General features: G+C 39.4%; 1 protein-coding gene across 4 annotated transcripts in view; it reads left to right on the forward strand.

Annotated features, from left to right (window-relative positions):
• The window catches only part of MPP7 (MAGUK p55 scaffold protein 7), a 261,176-nt gene that overhangs the window by 169,437 nt on the left and 70,493 nt on the right, over window positions 1-21,246 (forward strand). For all 4 annotated transcript variants that reach the window (XM_082385972.1, XM_082385971.1, XM_082385970.1 and 1 more), the window contains 5 exons: window positions 4,325-4,406; window positions 4,947-5,032; window positions 8,529-8,603; window positions 8,787-8,983; window positions 9,459-9,523. In XM_082385972.1, the coding sequence (XP_082242098.1) occupies window positions 4,325-4,406; window positions 4,947-5,032; window positions 8,529-8,603; window positions 8,787-8,983; window positions 9,459-9,523 (505 nt within the window). The remainder of the gene's footprint in view (window positions 1-4,324; window positions 4,407-4,946; window positions 5,033-8,528; window positions 8,604-8,786; window positions 8,984-9,458; window positions 9,524-21,246) is intronic.

Here is a 21,246-nt window from a genome sequence, read left to right on the forward strand (position 1 = left end):
ATAAGCCTCTTTTGTGAGTGTTTTGAATATCAACTGACATCTAATGTGTTCGGAAATGCTGTGTAAGTTCTTTGCATTATGCCAGCATCAAATGAACGTGACATAGAATGATCAGGTAGAAGCTAGTTGACAACTAGTTTACAGCGAGGATGGTTTCCTGCGTGAGAGGCAGTGAACACAGATCATGTAGGTATTTGGGAATGGAAAGGAGAAGGGGTGATAGTTTGAGGGGAGGGATGGATGAAAGAATTGCGAGAAGGGGAGAAGGGCACTGGTCAGGTTGCCAGGAACAGGGCTGTTCTCCCTCCCTGTGAGTTTGGAGCAATTTATACCTATTTTATCCAGAAGATTAATTTTTAGACCGGCTGAAGAAAATGAAATTCTCTTAGTGAATGAGTGGATTATGAGCCTTAATTTTCAGTGTTTCTTGCATGGATTTTCCTTTTACTTCTTTTAGAACAGGGGTTCTCAAACTCTGGTATTATTAGGGTTACCTGAGATGCTCACTTCAGATGCAGACTGTAGGGCCTCTGCCCCCAGGAGTCCACATCATGAGCTTCAGGTCGGGCCTGGGAATCAAATAGATTGTAAAACGTGTCGCAGGCCTTCTTGACGCCCGTGTTTGGTCAACCGTACAAGAAAGCCCTTGTTGCAAAAGTCCAACCTGAAATTGACTGTGCCACCTCTTTAAGGAGGTCTTAGGGCGTTGGCAGTGGTCTCCGGGGGACAGTTTTTATCTGTGTCTTAGTGCTCCTTGTTTCTAAACCATTTTCCAGAAGTAACAAGAAGAGTCTAACCAGAATGTTAACTTCTCAGTCTAACCTAAAGCTGTCTACACTGTCATCAAAATCACATCGAATAAATTAAAAATAATTATGTAAGAAAATATGTAAGTATTAAAGCATTAGATTCCATTTTAATTTATATTTCATTTCAGACTATACCATCGGAATGTCGACTTTTATACAGTATCACATGAAATGTGCTCTATGTTATTGGGTTTTGATCTTATTCCTAGTACATTGCCCTAGGAATACATCAAGGAATTGTGATAATAAGGGTTTGGAAAGCAATATGGAAATAGAAAGTGTTCAAGAATATAGGGATCAAAAAGAAGATTGAGTCAAGTGCTAGTATCCTGTAGAAAGTGAGAGACCGTTTCTCAGGTCCGTAGTTTACCCTGCAAGGGGAGGTAGAATCAGCGGAGAGCAAGCATGTCTATTTCAAGGTCCTACCTATAGCCATAGGTAAGTATATTTCAGGGCCTATAACAAGTCCTGTAAGTGTTGGAATGCTTTTCTCCCTCCACACGTCCTGGAAATGATTTCTTTCAGCCCCTGGCTTTAAAAACCATTTGCGTGCCAGTGACCCCCAGGCCCATTTCTCTTCCGGACCTTTCCTCTGGTCTTTACGTCTGGATGTCCACCAGTCTGCCCAGTATCTCCATTTGGATGTAGCTGGCATTTCAGTCTTCACGTGTCTGAAAGCAGACTGATCTTTGCCCCCAGAATGTTCCAGCCCTGTGGTTCCCCCTCTCAATTGATGGACAGTCCCGTCTCTCCAGTTATTCAGCCGAGAGCCATAGAGTCTACCTTTGATGCCTCTCTTTCTTTCACGTCCCATTTCCAGTCCACTGGGAGATCCTTTCAGCCCTACCAACGTGTTCCAACGTATCTGGACCACCTTTCATCGCGGCTCTTCCTGCCGTCGGATCCGGGCCTCCGTCGTCTTTGCCCTGGGTTGTTGTGACAGCAGCGTCCTTGTTCGCTTGCTTTAGCCCCTGCATTCCTTCAGTCTCTTCTTAACAGCAGGCGGGGGCATCCTTCCGGATCACGTCGCTGCCGCCGTTCAGGTTCTCCCTGTTCGTTGCACAGCGCAGTCCGGAGTCCTCCCCGGGGCCTGCAGAGCGCTGCACGCCCTGACTCCCCGCTCCTTCTGACCCGCCTGCTGGGCTTCTCCGCGTTTACGTTGCCCCAGACACAGTGGCTTCTTTGTTCTTCTCTGATCCTTCCGTTGTGCCCTGGCTCTTTCCGCTGTTCTTTCCCTTGGGCTGAGTCCTTCGTCTCCTTCCAGCCTTCTCCTGGAGCCCGGCGTCTTTACATCCTGTCTTTCCTCTCCCTGCCCTGGCACTCCTGTTCTTTCTTCCCGCCCTACCGCCTCCAGGTCGCCACCGTGTTTATTTACCACCGTCTAACATACTGTAGGATAGATCTCATTGTTTCATCTTCTGTCTATTGTCTGTCTCCCCTGTGAGAACGTAAGCTCCATGAGGGGGAAGAAGCATTGGGGTTTCTTTTTCTTTTTCAGCAATGTGTCAGAAACCCTTAGACCAGAAGCTGGCACATAGTAGGTTCTCAGTAAACATTTATCAACTTCATTGAGCACAGCAGACTGGATGGTCCCATACTGAAAAACTGCAGTCCATAGTGGAGCAAGAGATTTGTTTCAGTTACCTAATTTTGTGTTACAAACTGCCACCCAAAGATTGTAGCTAAAACAATAATATTATCTCTCACAGTTTTGGAGGTTGACAGGCTCAGTTGGGCAGTTTTTCCTTAGAGTCCCTCCTGTGTAGTTAGACAGGGGCTGAGACTGGAGTCACCTGAGGGTTTCTTCATCCCCAGGACCGGTGCCTGGGCTGGGTGGCCGGAAAGCTGGGGGCTGGTCAGGCATCTCTTTCAACAAGTGGCATCTCCGCCTGGCTGGCTTGGGCCTCCTCCCAGCATGGCTGTACACGTGATTTCTTACACGGTGGCTGACTTCCCACAGAGCCAGCGTTTCTAGAGCTCCAGGAGGTTAGCTGCAAGTCTTCTCACCGCCTGAGGTGCCCCAGAACCATTTCACCACTTGACGTGGGGGTACGGCAGGCGCACACCAAGAGGGGAGAATTGATGCTCTGCATCTGCAAACGCAGTGGTTAAGAAAGCAGTTCTCATCAGTTTGCCTTAGACAGGTTCTGACTTTACTGCATACTAGTCTGATCTCAGGCAAATTATAACCATTTGGCATTCAATTTCTCATCTATAAAATACAGATAAGTAATCTTAAATTAGATAACTAGACCCTTATGACGTTCGGCATACTTTGGTGGGAGAGTTTGAGACACATTGTTAAAGAAAGTGAAAGTTGATCTAATTACACTAATTAGTTATATGAAGGATATTACATTTCCAGTCATCTTGGCTATAAGTTATCTGTTTAAAAGAAGAAAATACCAGTTAATTGGAGAGTCTAAGGTTTATGACCATGGAGAGATACTCATTCAAGTCTTCGGCCTTGAATGCATGCGTAGGTGAGGAAAAATGCCACAAAATCGTCCTAACACTTAATTATTTAATTTTTTTGCTATTATTAGGTATGTATTTGATAGCTGTCATATACAAAATAAAATGTCACATAGAAAGCACGCACTACAAATGGATTCCTAATTTTGTTTCCATATCTATTTGGTAATGCTGTAAATGTGTTTATCGGCAAACGCGAGAAGAATTCCACCTTCTTGGGGGTGCGCTCTGCCTCCACCTAACGTGCACCTCTTCAGGGCGTGGTGTGATGTAGATGGCTCGGCTAAACCACTGCCAGTTTCTCGGAAGCAGAGTCATGAAAAGGCGTTCAAAGTAACCGTGTGTACCTGATGTTCTGACAAAGAGCATGCAGTTAATTTGCTTCTGAACATCCATAAGTAAAGAATTTTCGGGTTCCTTTTGAAATTGTTTCCTAATCTCATGCCAAAATGTTAGTTCTGTTTGTACCTAGGTGCAGTCCTAGTACATAAAAACCTTGGAGTAACAGATCTTCCCCCCCCCCCCCACTTTCTTTATTATCATTACTGAGTTCCTTTAGTGTAATGTAATAGTGTAATAGAAGGATCACTGAACTAAAGGTCAGGTGATCTGGGTTTTAGTTTTCTAGTTTATATAATCTTTTTCTATTCACTTCACCTTCTCTGTTTAGTCTACCTTCTCATAGGGTATTGTAAAGATAAAGTGAAATGAAGAAACGCTGTAAAAGGGTAGAAACAAATAGTATTCAAATACAAGGGATTATAATGGAAAGAAGATATTTGTACACTTTGCATAGTACTGAAGAGATTAAAGATTTCAAAAATCTTTGCATTGTGCTGAAAACCTTAGACGATCTGTGTGGTAGAAAGTTGTGTGTCTAGTGATAAGTATTTGTGAGCAAATGGCACGACGTCTGTTCCTCCTTCCTTTACTTTTTGTAGCGGTTTTACTTTTTCCAGATGAATGTCCTTATTTCTGCCCTCTTTCCTACCACCCAGTACACACATTTACCCACAAACACTATTTTTTTTCCTTAAAAGGGAGCTACCATTAAGAAAGATGATCAGACCGGGGCCGTCGTTGTGGCCAGAATCATGAGAGGAGGAGCCGCAGACAGAAGTGGTGAGGGTTTAAATGTCAGGCGGGCGTGGACGGGTCCCGTGGATCTTATGTGTCACATTTCCAGGGTGTAACTGAGAGGATAACAGTCTTTTGATACAATACAGCAAAACAGTAATAAGATACTGTACTCTGTGTTAAAATGTGGGAACCTGTTTAAATAAATGGTAAATTTCATTCTAGAATACTTTTTACGGTCTTAGTTTATATGGGCTTCCAAGGTTATATTAAGACTTATTTCAATGTCTCTGTTTTGAAAAGTACTACTGAAAGCATGCAGCCTTTTAAAAAATTTATCTTTAAGATGAAAGTAATGTGCATCTCTAGAGAAAGACTGAGATGCCGCTGCTGTTCCTTTGGCAGCGTTGTGATGTTATGGCCTTGGAGAGGCTGGAGGCTCAGCCTCTGAAACCTCAGGGGCCCGAGATGTGTGTCCTCGCGTGCACTGAGGGCACCACACGGTGCTTTCAGGATGGCCACACTGCAAACCACGGCTTCTTTTGTACGTAACACTGCTCACGTTCTGAATTTGCGATTTCTCAGGTCTTATTCATGTGGGCGACGAACTTAGGGAAGTGAATGGCATACCTGTCGAGGATAAAAGCCCTGAGGAAATCATTCAGATCTTGGTAAGCTGAAAATTTACTTAAAAACTGCAGTGAAAATGAGGTTGAATCACTGTCTTTCAGACCTGGTTGTGAACACAGGATTTGGATTTGGTAGTCCAGGGTTTGGATCCCAGCGCTGTTACTTAATCCCCCATTATGTCCTTGGAAAATACCTTAATCTTTTTATTTCCTCCCTGTTTTCATCTACAGAATGAGAATAAGAAGTGGTAACTCTCTCACTGGAGTGTCTGGAGCGTTAAATGAGCTAATGTAGATCAAGAGTTTGACAGGACCCATCTCAGATTAGGTCCTTAATAGATGGCACCTACTCTGTTGTTGAGGATGCATTTATCTCTGTCTCTAGGGGCTATGCTTTCCTGGTACATAAAAAAGTGAAACTAACTTAGATGTCTTATGAAATCTAAAACGAAATGAAATTATTATAAGCCTTGGCAATATAAATTCTCAAGTTCATTTGTAAGGATAGAATAAAGGGAGACTGTCCCTTTTACATATGAAAACATGTTATTAACTTATAGAGAGTTCAGTATCTCAAAATAGACCTCAGTATATATGAAAATTTAGTGTATGATTAAGATGGCATTTTAAATCACTGTGAAAGCAGTGAGATCATTGCATAAATGGTATTGGATTAATTGATTATTCAGTTAGAAAAAATAGTCCTTATTTTACAACTCACACAAAAATAAATCCCCTCCAATTAAGTAAGTTTTTTAAAAAGTCATCAAAAGTAGAGAAAAGTTTTTTTAACCTTGATGTGAAATTCAAATAGAAAAATAACTGATGTGATGACTAGAATTGAAAACTTTTTCTACAGAAAAAGGTGCTGTACCTAAAATTTAAAAGACAACTGAGATCGTAGGCAAAATATTTTCAATTTATATGATAGAAGGCTCATATTTTAACGTATATAGAGAGTTCTTAAAAATCATTAAGAAAGGAACGGTTACAGAAAAATCAGCAAAGTGTGTGTACAGAGAATTATAAAAGAAAACATGATGTCTGAAAAATATTGGATTGGTGGTTATTTAAAAGCTTGGTAATGCCCAGAGTTAGCCAGATTATAAGGAAATAGATATGTTTATATGCTTTTTTTGGTAGGGTAAACTAATAGAACCTTTTGAGATGGCTATCTGAAACTATCCATTTTAAATTTGCATAGCCCTTAATCAAGAAATTCAACTGTTGCAAATTAACCCAAAGGAAATAATTTCAAATGTGTATAAACAAGATATTTTAAAAATATTTAGAAACTATCAAGAAGGTTGAATTGATTATTCATTCACGTGATGGATTACTGTGAAGCATTCACAATGGCTGATAGACCTATATGATTTAGTAATAATAGTAATACTAGTAATTGCTTACATTGATTGAGCCCTTAGTGATACTGTTCTAAGTGCTTTACATACATTAAAACAGTAGTCCCCAGCCTTTTCGGCACCAGGGACTGGTTTCGTGGAAGACAGCTTTTCCATGGACCACAGGAGGGTGGGGGGATGGTTTCAGGATGATTCGAGCACATTCCATTTATTGTGCACTTTATTTCTATTATTATTACATTGTGATATATAACAAAATAATTATACAACTCACCATAATGCAGAATCAGTGGGAGCTCGTTTTCACTTGCCACTCACTGATAGGGTTTTGATATGAGTCTGCAAGCAATTGATTTATGATGGTCTCTGTGCAGTCAAACCTCTCTGCTAATGATAATCTGTGTTTGCAGCCGCTCCCCGGAGCTAGCATCACCGCCTCAGCTCCACCTCAGATCATCAGGCGTTAGATTCTCATAAGGAGCACGCAACCTAGATCCCTCGCATGCGCCGTTCATGGTAGGGTTCTCGCTCCTATGAGTATCTAATGCCGCCGCTGACCTGACAGAAGGCGGAGCTCAGGTGGTAATGCGAGCGATGGGGAGCGGCTGTAAATGCAGATGAAGCTTCGCTCGCTCACCCGCCACTCACCTCCTGCTGTGCGGCCCGGTTCCTCATAGGCCACAGACCAGTACCAGTCTGTGGCCCAGGGGTCGGGGACCGCTGCATTAAAACACACACACACACACACAAACTAGAGGAAGGGGAAGGGATTATAGAGAAGACTTGCTTTCTTTCTACTTATGCAGTTTAGTATTATATAAATTCTTAATAAGGTTAGTGAGTTACTTTTATGATAAGTAATAACAGTGATATTACCATTTTGAAATCACTCCTTTATAAAATTCTGATATTTATACAGTTAAACCCCCCATTTTATGTGAGTCTCTTTGCTGCACTGGAGCTGCTTCCATATGCTGACAGAAGCTGATTCAATGCAACTTTTCCCATCCTGGCTTTCAGTGACTTCGTGCTGATAGATTGAAACTGGCTGTGATGGGAGTATTCACACCATGGGAATTGGCAAACAGTATCAATCAGGGCCTTTTTAACAAAATGGAGTCCTGGTCACCGGCACACACTGATAGTGAGCCTCAGGGAGGTCCGCCCACCCTCCCCCTCTCGCCTTTCCTCCCTGTCCTCCTAGATATGTACTTAGTGCTTTCACAGAGCTTACGACTTAGTGGGGGTAGCAGACATTAAGAAATAATTGTGTAAATAATTATATAGATATGGTTATGACAAATGCTAAAAAGAGAGAAAGAATGTAAGAGTGTGTTAAAGGCAGACCTACTCTTTAAAAAAATTTTTTTGAAGTATAGTTACTTTGCAATGTCGTGTTAGTTTCAGGTGTACAGCAAAGTGATTCAGTTACACACACACACACGTATATACATATATATATTCTTTTTCAGCTGCTTTTCCATTGTAGGTTATTACAAAATACTGAGTAGAGTTCACTGTGCTACACAGCAGGTCCCTGTTAGGAAGACCTACCCTTGTCTGAGGTCGTCAGCAAAGAATTTTGGGTATTGTTGCTTGCTTTAATTCAATTAGAATAGACAGTCTTCGCATCTTTTAATGAATCTACTACATTTGGTGCTTTTCTTACTAACCAGAATATGACACAGATGAGTGTTTTTCATTATTTTTCTGATGAGCATCGCAACTAATTGAGTCATGTATTTATAGCCACGTTACTGGCAGTTGTGGGAATTTTGTCCCTGAAACCTGGCTGCTGAGCCTTAGGTGCAGTGGTCTGAACCTTGCACACGGTCTGTTCTTGCCATTTAATCCTGTTCAAGGCACTGTGCGTATTCTGTCTTTCTATTTTGAAGTAACTCAACATGGATGGTAATACATTCATCGGCATTTTTAAAGTGCACAGGAGGTAAAAGTGGTTTAGTGGTTAATGTTTTTTAACTTATTTGACAAACTTTCGTGCCTTCTCACGTTACAGGAATTTCTACAAAAATAGTTTCCTTGGTTTGTTCTGTCTAAGAGTAGACACCCCAAGCTTGTAAATTTTTAGAATCGTTTCATTTTCTACCTATTTGACTTTCTTCCTCCTTGGCTCCAGAGGTTTTCTTATAACTCTTTCTTTCCTCTGACATCAGGCTCAGTCTCAGGGTGCAATCACATTCAAGATTATACCCAGCATCAAGGAGGAGACACCATCAAAGGAGGGCAAGGTAACCATCCCTCAGAAACCCTTTTTTGTGGGAACCAATGTTTTTCCATTTCCTAAATATCCTCTTTGTCACAACAAGTTTATCTTAATATTCTATTTCTTAAATAAATCAGAGTTAGAAGAATGTTGGCCGCTTCACATTTATTTTTTATATTTATTCATCTGAAACGGAACTTTCTTCCAGATGTTTATCAAAGCCCTCTTTGACTATGACCCTAACGAGGATAAAGCAATTCCATGTAAGGAAGCTGGGCTTTCTTTCAAAAAGGGAGATATTCTTCAGGTTATGAGCCAGGATGATGCAACATGGTGGCAGGCGAAGCACGAAGGAGATGCCAATCCCAGAGCAGGCTTGATTCCCTCTAAGCATTTCCAGGAAAGGTGAGTTCCTGGCCCAGAATCACGGCCTGTCTTCAGCTGACCTTTTGTTCTCTGCAAAATATCATTCCAGCATAGTTGTGATAAAATAAGCACTAAAACCTTGCCTTAGAATTCCTTATCCCTCAGGTTTGGATTTCTGTTTTGTCTAACGAAGTATGAATAATGACCAAAAATAATATGACACTCTCAGGTCATATTCAGTTTTTGTTACGAAGCAAATGGAAAATAGCACATTAATATCTGAAACTGTATTGATGTGAAAGATGGAAAAATAAAGAAGAGTGATTTCAGAGTGGGGAGAATTTATAAAAATTTGAAAGTAGAGGATTTATTTCTTAATTTGAGTAGATTGCATCGTGTTCATTTTTTCCTCCAACGTTCCATTTTTTTCTTAAGGCTTTTAATATTTTGGTGTTATGTTAATCTTGGATCTGTACTGTAAATTGATAGGCATATTGACCTTCTTTTCCCCCAGGAGATTGGCTCTGAGACGACCAGAAATATTAGTCCAGCCCCTGAAAGTTCCCAACAGGAAATCATGTAAGTTTGTTAATCAGAATGCAGAGTAACTAAGTCTTGCTGTTTACTTTTGACTATTACAGCAGGTGTTTGTGGTAGAATAAGAGGTCCTATTACCTGTGATAGCGTTTGGGTCATCATTTCACAAGAACCAACAAGTAAGAAATTCATAGTGGGAATGGTAAAGTGAATCTTTTGAAGAAAGGGGTGTTTGGGGTTGTTTATAATAAACCCATGACTCACTCTTTAAGAAAAAAACTAATAACTACGACTCTCTTTGATTCTGAATTTAGGTATTTTATAATGTAACCTAAAATGCAACTCTTATTTCTCTAAAGCTAGGAGGTTTGGATAAGATATTTCTTGGTAAAGATTGGAGGAAAAAAATCCATCACTTTCTTGGGCACAAAAGCAATTGTGCCTAAAACAGTCGTTCTTGTTCTACTTTCTTCCTTGCTTATTCTGACATCACAGTAACTCTGACCTTCACCCGGTCTGTTCAGAGTTATTACCGGACTAGATTAAAAGAAAATAAGAATAAGAAAAACGATGATGTAGGATTACTGGAAAAGATAGTATGGTTTTTCTTTTAACCTACCCTTCTCTCAGATTCTCTTTACTTCTCACCTCCCACCTCCTGTAAGCCCCCATCCTACTTTATCTTCTCTGCTTCATGGTTCTAGGTATTTTAAGAGTTAAAAAAAAAAAAAGCCCTTTTGTTGCATAGAAATTGTACGTTAAAAGGTGAAATGAGCAAATAAATGGTCCTGGAATTTCACACCAACATCTGTTTTTAGTATCGTTGCATTTTTTCCCATCTCCTGTTATTTCTGTCAGTTTGTAGAAGCCTAGAGCCCAGGAATCACGTTATAAGGGAGCCAAACTACAGTCGAGTATAAATCTCACAAGCAAGCTTCAAGTAGAGCACTGATTCAAAAGCCTGCTTGTTCTTGCTCTGTTAAGTCTGGGCAGAAGGAAAAAACACTTGTCATAGAATGCCACATGTCCCGTGACATCGAAAGCTTCAGGTTTAACCAGAATGTTGCATTGTTCTTAAGTGTGATGAATTTTCACTGGCAGCTCATCCAGTGGAAAGGAGCTCTGAGGCCTCTACCTGACTTGCTCTTTGAGGGTTTTTTAAATTTGGGGGCCTGCACATTTCTTATACATTTGGTGCATGTGGGATAAAATGTGTCTAACTTGAAAATGAAATAAATGTGATTCTACTCGAATCTGAATCCATACTCTAATTTGCTTGAGTTTTAGGCAACTTAGAAATATGTAATTGGTTATAATTATGAATTTTCACTTACTTAAAATTTTTGATGTATTTTTTTTTTTGTTTTAAAGAACTGTGCAAAGTAGAGAGATTGTCTTAATAGCTCTCCCCAAACTGGTTTCAGGATAAATGTGTGTGAGAGTGTGTGTGTGTGTGTGTGTGTGTGTGTGTGTGTGTGTAGAGCACTAATTGTAATGGAGGCTATTTTGTCTTTGAATTTACATAATTTCTTTTTTTTAAAATTTTATTTATTTATTTATACAGCAGGTTCTTACTAGTGATCTATTTTATACACATCAGTGTATACATGTCAATCCCAATCTCCCAATTCATCACACCGCCCCACCACCCAACCCCTCTTTCCCCCGCTGGTGTCCATACGTTTGTTCTCTACATCTGTGTCTCTATTTCTGCCTTGCAAACCGGTTCATCTGTACCATTTTCCTAGATTCCACATATATGCGTTAATATACAATATTCGTTTTTCTCTTTCTGACTTACTTCACTCTGTATGACAGTCTCTAGGTCCATCCACATCTCTACAAATGACCCAATTTTGTTCCTTTTCATGGCTGAGTAATATGCCATTGTATATATGTGCCACATCTTCTTTATCCGTTCATCTGTTGATGGGCATGTAGGTTGCTTCCAGGACCTGGCTATTGTAAATAGTGCTGCAGTGAACATTGGGGTGCATGTGTCTTTTTGAATTATGGTTTTCTCAGGGTATATGCCCAGTAGTGGGATTGCTGGGTCATATGGTAGTTCTATTTTTAGTTTTTTAAGGAACCTCCATACTGTTCTCCATAGTGGCTGTTTACATTCCCACCAACAGTACAAGAGGGTTCCCTTATCTCCACACCCTCTCCAGCATTTGTTGTTTGTAGATTTTCTGATGATGTCCATTCTAACCAGTGTGAAGTGATACCTCATTGTAGTTTTGATTTGCATTTTCCTAATATGAATTTACATAATTTCTTTTATATGTTAGTACGCTAGTGTTTGAGCTTCAGGACTTGTCTTTATGGAACGTGGTCGTCCTTTCACCCTTTCTTCCTTTTCTTCTCTCCTCTCTTTTTTTTTTAACCTAGATTTTGATTCACTGAGAGATGCGTTGTTTGTTCTCATAGGTAGATGTTCTTTACTTTTAAATAAAAAAATAAATCTGATCAATATTATCCAAAGTAAATACAGCGTATAGTAGATACAGCCTCCTTCAGAGAGACTGTATACCTCTGTGAAAATTAAATAGAAGGCCCCTGTCTTTATTCTCAAAGAATTGAAATTCCATTTGAAATTTCTTTGAATGTTGTCTCATAAACCTCTGAACTCAAAAGTTATGCAAAAATCATTGCACTGGATCTGAACATTTTTTATTTATTTATTTTTTAATTTATTCATTTGGCCTCACTGCACGGCACGTGGGGGGATCTTAGTTCCCTGACCAGGGATCAAACCCGCGCCTGTTGCATTGGAAATGCGGAGTCTTAACCACCGGACTGCCAAGGAAGTCCCTGGATCTGAACATTTTTAAAAGCATTTTAAAGCACTTTGTTTTGTAACCTGTGTATTTGAAAGTGATTTTTTTTTTTTTGTTTTTTATGTAACTAAATCTTGTAAAGACCATCTGACTCAACGCTTCCTGGACTTCAACCTTTGGTACTTAGATTTTTGGAATAGGACATTCGTTATCAGGCCCTTTGCTAAATTATAGAATAATACTATGAAGAAAAGCAGAAAGTTGATATAAAATCCTTTATTTTTATATTTTATTTTATTGAAAAAATCTATATATTTTATAATCGATCAATTTAATTACATTGAATAGTCATGGAATAGGTTTTAAGAAAATTTCTGATTTAATATAAAATTTCTAAAAGAAGAATAATTCTCTCATGTTGGTGTTTATAAATTTATGAAAAATACTCATGTTGATAAAAATTTTCTGCACTAAATTTCACAAGTGCTCTTAAAACCTAGGAAGATGTTGGTTAAGCATTGAATTTAGAATAATGACTTAAAGGTCATTAGGCAGTTAACATTTTTGACAAATTGATTGCTTTTGTATTGGTAGGATTTTACTCTTTATTTGATTCACAGTGTATCATCATAACTGAAGTTTGCATGGAGGAAAAGTTCGTGGACGATGGCTCTGGCGCTGTAGGGCTTCAGCTAGTGTGCACACAGAGGTCAGAAAGGACTGGAGCATGCCAGTACTGTTATCTCTGCCTTTATATTTATGCTAGAACTCTGGGTCCGGGCTCCATGGTTAGAAAATCAGAAGCCCTGGTACTACCGACCTCCTCAGGCTTTTAAACTGGCACCCTTATGCAAAACTCTGAGTGTGGGTGGTATTCATCCTTGATGCTTGGTTATTTCCTCTCCTTAGGAATCTTGGCGTATCTAATGCATATACAGAAAACAGGCTCCTCAGACGAAGTAATTTGCCTCTTACACATTCCTAAAAACTAAAACATGAACTCTTAAAACTAAAACATTCCTAGATCTTAGAAGCTTGATGTAGGAACTCATCTCCTCTTTCTTCCTGCCCCTCCTCCCATTTTTTGGAGGATAACTTATCCAACACAGAAATTTATGATAGAATTTTATCTTCCTGCCCTCCCCCTTAATCCAGTGCTAGGTTCTAACATAACGGCTTGATGTTAGTAATACAGACAGAGGAACAGACCCAGAAGGCTGACAGGTGTTCCTTGCTGTGACCAACGTTTAGATTGTTATCAGAAGGACATGGGGTGCGTGTTTGGGGCCCAAGTAAGTGCATATCTCATGTCTCAAGTAGCACGCAGGGGCAGTTCTCCTGACAGACACTTAGTAGCAGCTTGCAGTTCTTGTGTCGATAGAATTTACCCTACGACTTTCCTGCCAAAGCTTATTTTTACAGTTCAGTTGCATATATAAAGCCATGTGATAGCACCTAACCTTTAAAAAGAAATATGAATTTCTTTGATTACTTGAAATACTGTTTGTTCCCTTTCTATTGAAACATAAGTATGTAAGTTAGGAATTAGCTTCTTAGTAGCATAAACGTTACCTTCAACTTCAATCAGATGTAACATATTTAAATTGAGTTCGTATTCATGTAGTGTATTTTACTGCAGAATATTCAAGTATGATACTTACTTATTGTGCTTGGTTTCCTTTTTTTAGTTATCAAAGTATAAATAGCTGAACATTTCTAATAATGCTGATTGAATAATATTAATGAAGACATTTTCTTTTACAAAATAGCTCTAATAGAATTCTAGTAATAAATAAACCAGAAATCAAAAATGTACAATTTATTTTATTGACTTTTTAAAAATTAGAAGGTAAAGACACAAAATAGTTTAGAATTTGTTTTAACCGATTTTGATGGTTATCATGTGGGTAAAAAAGAAAATATTTGACTGCAGGCAAAGGGTGTCCATTCAAACAGGCTGTCACCAAATTCACTCAAAGACAAGTATTTTGTGGATTGAAGATCTCAATCTACCAACAACAGAATTTAAACGTTGAGGGAAAGAGTGAATTCATTCTTCATGGTACCAGTGTTGTGGAAGACCAAACTTGAGAATTCTATATATATCATTGCTCTACAGGTTGTTGTAATACTACTTTCCAAGTTGAATAATCACCTTCTTCCTGGCATCTTAGATAATGTTTATTTACTGTGTTCACGCATAAATTTAATTCAGAAATGAACAAATAGATTGCTTATGTTCTTAACTTTCTGTATCTAAAACTTTGTCAAACATTTTCTTAGTATTGGTGGGATCACGTGTAACAGAAACATACGGGGTTTTAAAAATACTGGAAATATTTTTTTCCCCTGACGCTCTTTGGGAGATGCCAAATATCAGAGCTCGTGTAGAAAGAGGTGTAGATGAATTAAATTATAAATTGCACGTCTGATTGTTTACACCATGAGATGGTTGAGGTAAAGGCGTTTCTTGTTGCTTATTTTTCATCTGTGATATCCTTACGTATATAAAGATATATAAAGATAACACTGTCAGGGTGTGTGTCTAGCTTTTGCATCTGAGAGGTTCTAAGCCATGTGGTCTCTGGGGACCCGACGTCACGCAGGTAAGAGGGTTGATCGGCGGTTAGGGGTCTGGTCTTCGGTCACCGATCACTGCAGCCTGTTAGGGGAGGTGGCATGGAGGGGTGAGGGGTCTGGGAAAGCAGTTTCTAGAGTGGGGCCCTAACTTTGCCCCAGACTATCCCACTGATAGAGACCAGTTTCTCCACTTGTCAGGAGGATCAGACATGTCCCACGCGGGGTGACCTCCAGTGACCGGGAAAGTCCCTCCTGCCTGGCGCGCAGAGCTCATCGAATGCTTGTCACGCGGGCCTCCACACTCCTTTCCCTGAGGACGGCAAGTCTCTCTCTTCGTGACCTGGGCCTCTCTCTGTGCTTTTTGTAATTGTCACATCCTGCACGTCAGTGCTTGACGACGTAGCGTGGACTCTTGCTGCGCCCCTCCCAGCTCTCCTGGCAGAGAAACACCTGAGAGGTTGATGTTTCGGGGGGGCCAGAGGCTGGAGCAGCGGAAGGTGGCGGAAGTAGTCGGGAAACTTGGAAGAAATTTGTTATTTCCGATGACCTTTTTCCCCTGACGTGCATTCTCTGGCTTGAAGCTCCAGGTATTAGGAAGTGACTTTTGATGTGATGGCGTAGCGCGGGAGTTCAGAACTCAGACTCTGGACCCAGACCGCGTGGGTCCACGAGCCAGCTTTGCCGCGTACGAGTGCTCCATCCCTCTCGGCCTCTGCTTCCCCATCTGTAAGATGGGGATAATACTTCCGGCCTCATAGAGTTGTTGGAAAATTAAGTTTATGCGTTTGACGTCCATGCAGCAGTGCCTTATCAGAGGAAGAGTCCTGCCCCTTATCCCAACTGTCTTCTGAGGTCTACCTTCTGTATATTTTCCCTCTTTGTTTTTCCTACTGGATGTCTATTCAGCATGATACTTGCTATTGGATATTTACGTGTGTGTTGTCATGCTAAAAATGCCGTTCTCTTCCTACTTAAGAACTGCAAGGAGGAAATATTCTTTTGAATATTTATGGAGCCTATTTAGGACCTCTTATTAGAATATGAAATATACATATACTACATGTAATTTAAGTTACAGATTTTATTTTGTGGATTGGCTTTGGTGTTTTAATTTGTGTGTGTCTGTGTGTGTGTGTGTGTGTGTTTTACATGGCTTTTATCATCTGATTTATGTGACATTGAGTCTTTAATCAAGAGTGCAATACTCAGTCTATCCTGCTGTTTCTATCAGAAAATACGCTCTGTTTTAACAATCAACTTTACAGCAGAAATGTCTGAGATCACAGATTGATCAGTCTTAAACACAGCTTATGTTATTTCTACCTAGATGCCTGGCTTGGCTATCCTGTGTCACATCATTCATTGTTTGTTTTCTAATAATTTGTTTTAGATGCACATGACATTTCAGAGCTACTAAGAAATGAGGATAAATAAACTCACAACTTGAGTGACTCATACCTTGAGCCTGAATAATAATGATTTGCTTGTCATTTTGGCAAATACTGTCCAAATAGAGCTAACGCAGTTTGAAGGCCCATAGGTGTTTGAAAAGTAAAAATAGGCTGTTGTGCACACTTTCTCCTAAGTGTTTTCTTTGGCTGTCGTGCTGGATGTGAAGGGAGAAGTGAGCAGAGAACTTTTCTGATTGGTCCTGTTCACTCTGTAAGGTCGTGTAGCAAAATACCTCCTACCTTGACTTGTGGTTACAATTGGCTTCTGTTAAATTTCCAGTTCTTATTTCTCCCTCAACTGAAGATGTGTCTCCTAGGTCAAACCTAACTCATAAAATGCTGTCTTCTTAGTAACTTAAGAATTATTTCAGATTACTTCTTAAGATACCTTTCATCAAGTAATATAGACAGAATGAAAAGAAAGGGTTCTGTCTGACTCATTTCATATGTGTAATAAGTTGACAATTGTTGAGGTATTGTTAAATTTACAGGATATATAGACATTTTAAAGGCAAAATTTGTTGTTTCTAAAATGTTTACTTCTTTTCACTGTTTCTATCATGAAATATCCTCAGTTCTAAACAGATTAGTTTAGAAACAGAACTGTTCCATAAAAATAAATATAATCCCCTTATTGAAGGTATTATTTTGAAAAAAATACTGATTTTTTTTCCTGGTTATTTTCCCCTTTGGGGTATTTAATAAGCTATATGAAGACTTTGTGTTTTTACTGCTTAAGTGTATACATTATTTTTAGACTATAACTACAGTGTAGTCTAAAATGTAGTTTTTCACAAATTCTATTTATTCATTGACTAATTACTTTGAAATATTTAAAATACGTTTGTTTTTTTCCTTTGGCTTTTCTAAGATGAGGAAACAGTTGAGTGTGGTAGGTGGATTTTTTTTGTCCCTTGGATGTAACATCTTCCTACTTTAATTGTATTTTCTACACATTTAATCATATCCTCTTTTTTTTTTTTTTTTGTGCTTCTCAGAGGAAATTAAAGGTACATGTATAAAAGTTTCCCTGCGTAGTCTAGTAGCTTTGTTTAGTACACATATGTAGAAGATTAAATTGACCATAGCAAGCAGTTTGTAAAAGATCATGGTACATCCCAACTTTCATCGTAACATTACAGTACCAGCAGTCATGGTTGTACTTTGTCTTTGAAAGAAATGGTTTTTTTTGCTTCATATAGCAGAAATATACACAGTATTCTAATGTAGTACATTGTTTTTATCTGTCAGTAGTCTCGAATAAAGATGAATGAAGAAAGCAATGTTATTCAGATACACTGACAGACTTATTATTACATAAGGATGTGAGGAGAGTCTTCTCAACTATTTGATTTCTGCACAGTCTGTGCTGTTAGTTTTAGAAGTATATTTATATAAAGATGAGAAGCCTAAAATAAGTAGGACTCCATGACTTAAATTAAAATTTTAAGATATGCATAACCCAGTATTCATTTAATTCCTGGAAATAATTAATAGCACATTGTTTATTTTAAAGTGTTTTCATCTGTTCATCTTTTTAAAACAAAATAAAAATAGAAGTATTGTGCCTTTATTCCTTCCCCGCATGGACTCTCTTTTTATCAAAAGAAAGGCTGTATTTTCATTTTAACCTTACTGTCTACTCCAGTGAGCCAAAATAAGTGCTATATTTTACATATTATCAAAGAGCCTGATTCACAAAAATAAATTTACTTTGGGGATCAAGTGGTGTAATTTTCTTGACTGTGAAAGTATAAACGTATCAGGCAAGTCTGTTACAATTTTCTTGGAAGTGCAGTAAAGGCACTTCCAAACAAGCTTGAAAAAAGAATTGCATGACGTTTCAAAATGTTACTGTAAACTTAAATATAAAACAAAATGTTTTATGTTTAAGAGTAGCATTGTGAGGGCTGTTCTATGCTGTGCTTTATGATTGTTTGAAGTGATTTATTTTTTTGCATCTGTGGCTGGGCTTCTAACTGTTCTGCTTTGTTTCTTGGCTTTTGTTCTGTCTGCTTTTACACTCCATCCAGAAGATGCTGAGTATGATGGTATCAGCAGTGGAACCCATCTAGGTGAGCAACTGGTCATGGAAGAGGAGTTCTTTCTTTCTGTTGCTTTCTTTAAAGCCATTATACTGTTTTGTCTTAAATTAGCATATTTTCATTAGCATGCTCTGGTATCAGCGGGGGGTAGCATGAATCTTTATTTTAAACTGGCTGAATTGGTTGGACACAAAGGAAGTCAGTGTGTGCTTTGGTTTATTATTCAGGAAGCTTCCCAGATGCTCTATTTTTGTAAACCATCATATATTTTTTGATAGAGGGTGAAAAAGCATCTATATATGCTAAGTATGTTTACTGAATTAGTTGTATCTGGACTTTTCTCAATTATCTGGTTAGCTGTGAATTATTCAAAGCTTCTAAATAACGTATGTCTTCCTAAATAACTTTTTGTTTCTGTTTTCTAATGATTTATTATTCCCATAACACTCCCAAAATAACCATCGACTGACCAGTTTCCAGGACAATTAAGCCTTATGATTAACTTGCTCGTCTGTTTTGGAAGGAAAACTTTCCAGTTTGGAGATGCCAAGCGATGTTATAAACAAAATTCATGATATCCAGAGGTTGTTAAAGGCATCAGAATCATCTTCATCTTCATCTCCATTCAGACCTTTCCCCGCTCTGCAGTGTGTTCGAACACTGACAAATTCTCCACTTGCAGTAGTGAGAGGTAGTGGTGTGGAAACTCAGTTTGAGACAGAAATCCTTCAACCTCTTTATTTTCAGATTAATATTATGTACATGATGATAGTATCTCTTGGTTATTGAAGAAATGTGCCAGATACTGTATTTGGTATTTAGTGCATCTTATCTCTTATACGGTGAGATTGGAGTATTCTATCCACTTTACAAAAAGGAAACTGAGGCACAGAAAACTTAAAGGATTTACCAAAGACAGTAAATGGTGCATTCTGGTTTCAAATCCACATCTATGTCGATATAATACCTACTCTTATCTATATCTATGTATATCTATGTCGATATAATACCTACTGTATCTATATCTATGTACATCTATGTAGATATAATACCTACTGTATCTTTTACAGTATGCTGCCCTATAGCTTTTCATTCTATAAAACAAATGAAAAAAAAACCCAAAAACCAAAAAACCATGTAGAATATAGGGTATTCTAATTTTTAGGCTAGAAAAACTCTAATTTACGGAGAGAAGTGGATGATCAGAGAGAGGTTACAATTTCAATAATTCTTCTCTCATTTCAGTACAGTACGGTGTGCCAGATAGTCTGTGTATCGATTGATCCCCGCCCTTACAATCTTGGAAACCTTGGTGGCTTTTCAAACAGCAAGCATTTATTATTCTCCTGTTTCTGTGGCCAGCTGGGCGGTTCTGCTCTGTGTCAGCATGGCGAATTGCTGCAGTCTGGCTGTCTGGCTGGGGTCTGCTTGTTCGACAGGAGTGCTCCGCTGGGCGAACTTGTTTCTGTCCCACGTAGCTCTTCACCCCCCAGTGAGCTGCCCATGTGGTGGTCTCAGGGTTCTGGAGAACAGCAGAGAAAACCATCTCCGGTACGTAGGTGCTGTGAAGGCTCCGCTCACATCACATCCTCTGATGGCCCAGTGGGCAGGACAGGTCTCGGGGCCAGGCCACGGTCGGCGTGGGAGGGAACTGGCCGGGCGTTGGCAGACAGGGAGAGGCCATCCCTGCAAGCTTCTGCCTCTCTCCGAAACAGAAAGAGGGACACCTGTTCTCCCCAGCTTTCAGGGCTTATCTTTGGTCTGTTAGATGGTGAGTATATATCCATCCAGGGAAGAACTGTGGCATAAGGCAGCATTATTGGATGAATGTCACGTAAAATGCCGTAATTCAGAGGGAGTGATTGATGACCCTCTCAGCCTGCGGCAGTGGGGACTCAGCCCCACAAGTGGTGACGTTAGAGCTGGCGCCGGGGTTTAGGTGGAATTGCAGTTAGACCAGAGGATGAGGGTAGAGGCAAGAGCATGGACCGAGGTGACTGTTGCAGAGCACAGGGCGTATTTAAGTTTGGGTGACATGTAGACGATAGCACTGCACAATTAGCGTGGCGCTCGATAACGTGAGATCTTCAGTGACAGGCCAAGTACCTTTACACATTTTACTAACGTTTTGCCTGGTTTTTGCACTCATTCTTCGTATAAAATTTTATCCAAAGAATGAAATCTGGGTTTTAATTTACATCTCTCTTATAGAATGTAGAGTTTTATAAAATTAATATTTAATCAGTAAATGTGAATTGAAGTACAAAAGCAAAGGTGGTCAGCATGATGGGCTTCAAAGGGAATGAGTTCTGATAAAATGCCACTGCATCTGGAAACTCGTAGTTACTGGCAACGTCTGAGCAACGACTTTGCTGGGAGCCAAAGCCTTGCAAGTAAGAGTAGACAGGGAAGGAAGAGGTCAGCTGAGTTCCAGGTGGTTTGTGTAGTCGAGGGCTAGGAGTATTTAGTGGGAGAGGATAATCGGATCGCTTCTGTAGCAGAGATGAGGGACTGATGATAAAGGATTGAAATTCTGAGATAGGAAGTAGTTCGTTGGTCAAAGCCCCAAAGCAGATGAGATTGAGTATAATTAAGACCGTGGGGTCTTAATCACTTAGATTAAGGAGTTTGGCATTAGGGGGTGAAGTGACCCATGCAGATACCCCAGGTCCCAGGAAAAGATTTCTTTGGAAAACATAGAGGGCTTCGTCATTCCAAGACACCACTCTGCACCCCCCAATTACGGATGAAACTAGGGCACCATCCAGCTAAAATGGGAATATCATGAATCATGTAATAATTTGTATCAACCTGGGGAGCTCACAGACAGTCTTCAGGCTGTGTTTAGGCAAAGGATATATTTTTGTTAGACCCACAAATATGAGAAATTTCATGTAAAAGTTTCTGGC

This window comes from Balaenoptera borealis (genome assembly GCF_965194805.1).
Source record: "Balaenoptera borealis genome assembly, chromosome: 3".
In the NCBI taxonomy this organism is placed as follows: domain Eukaryota; kingdom Metazoa; phylum Chordata; class Mammalia; order Artiodactyla; family Balaenopteridae; genus Balaenoptera; species Balaenoptera borealis.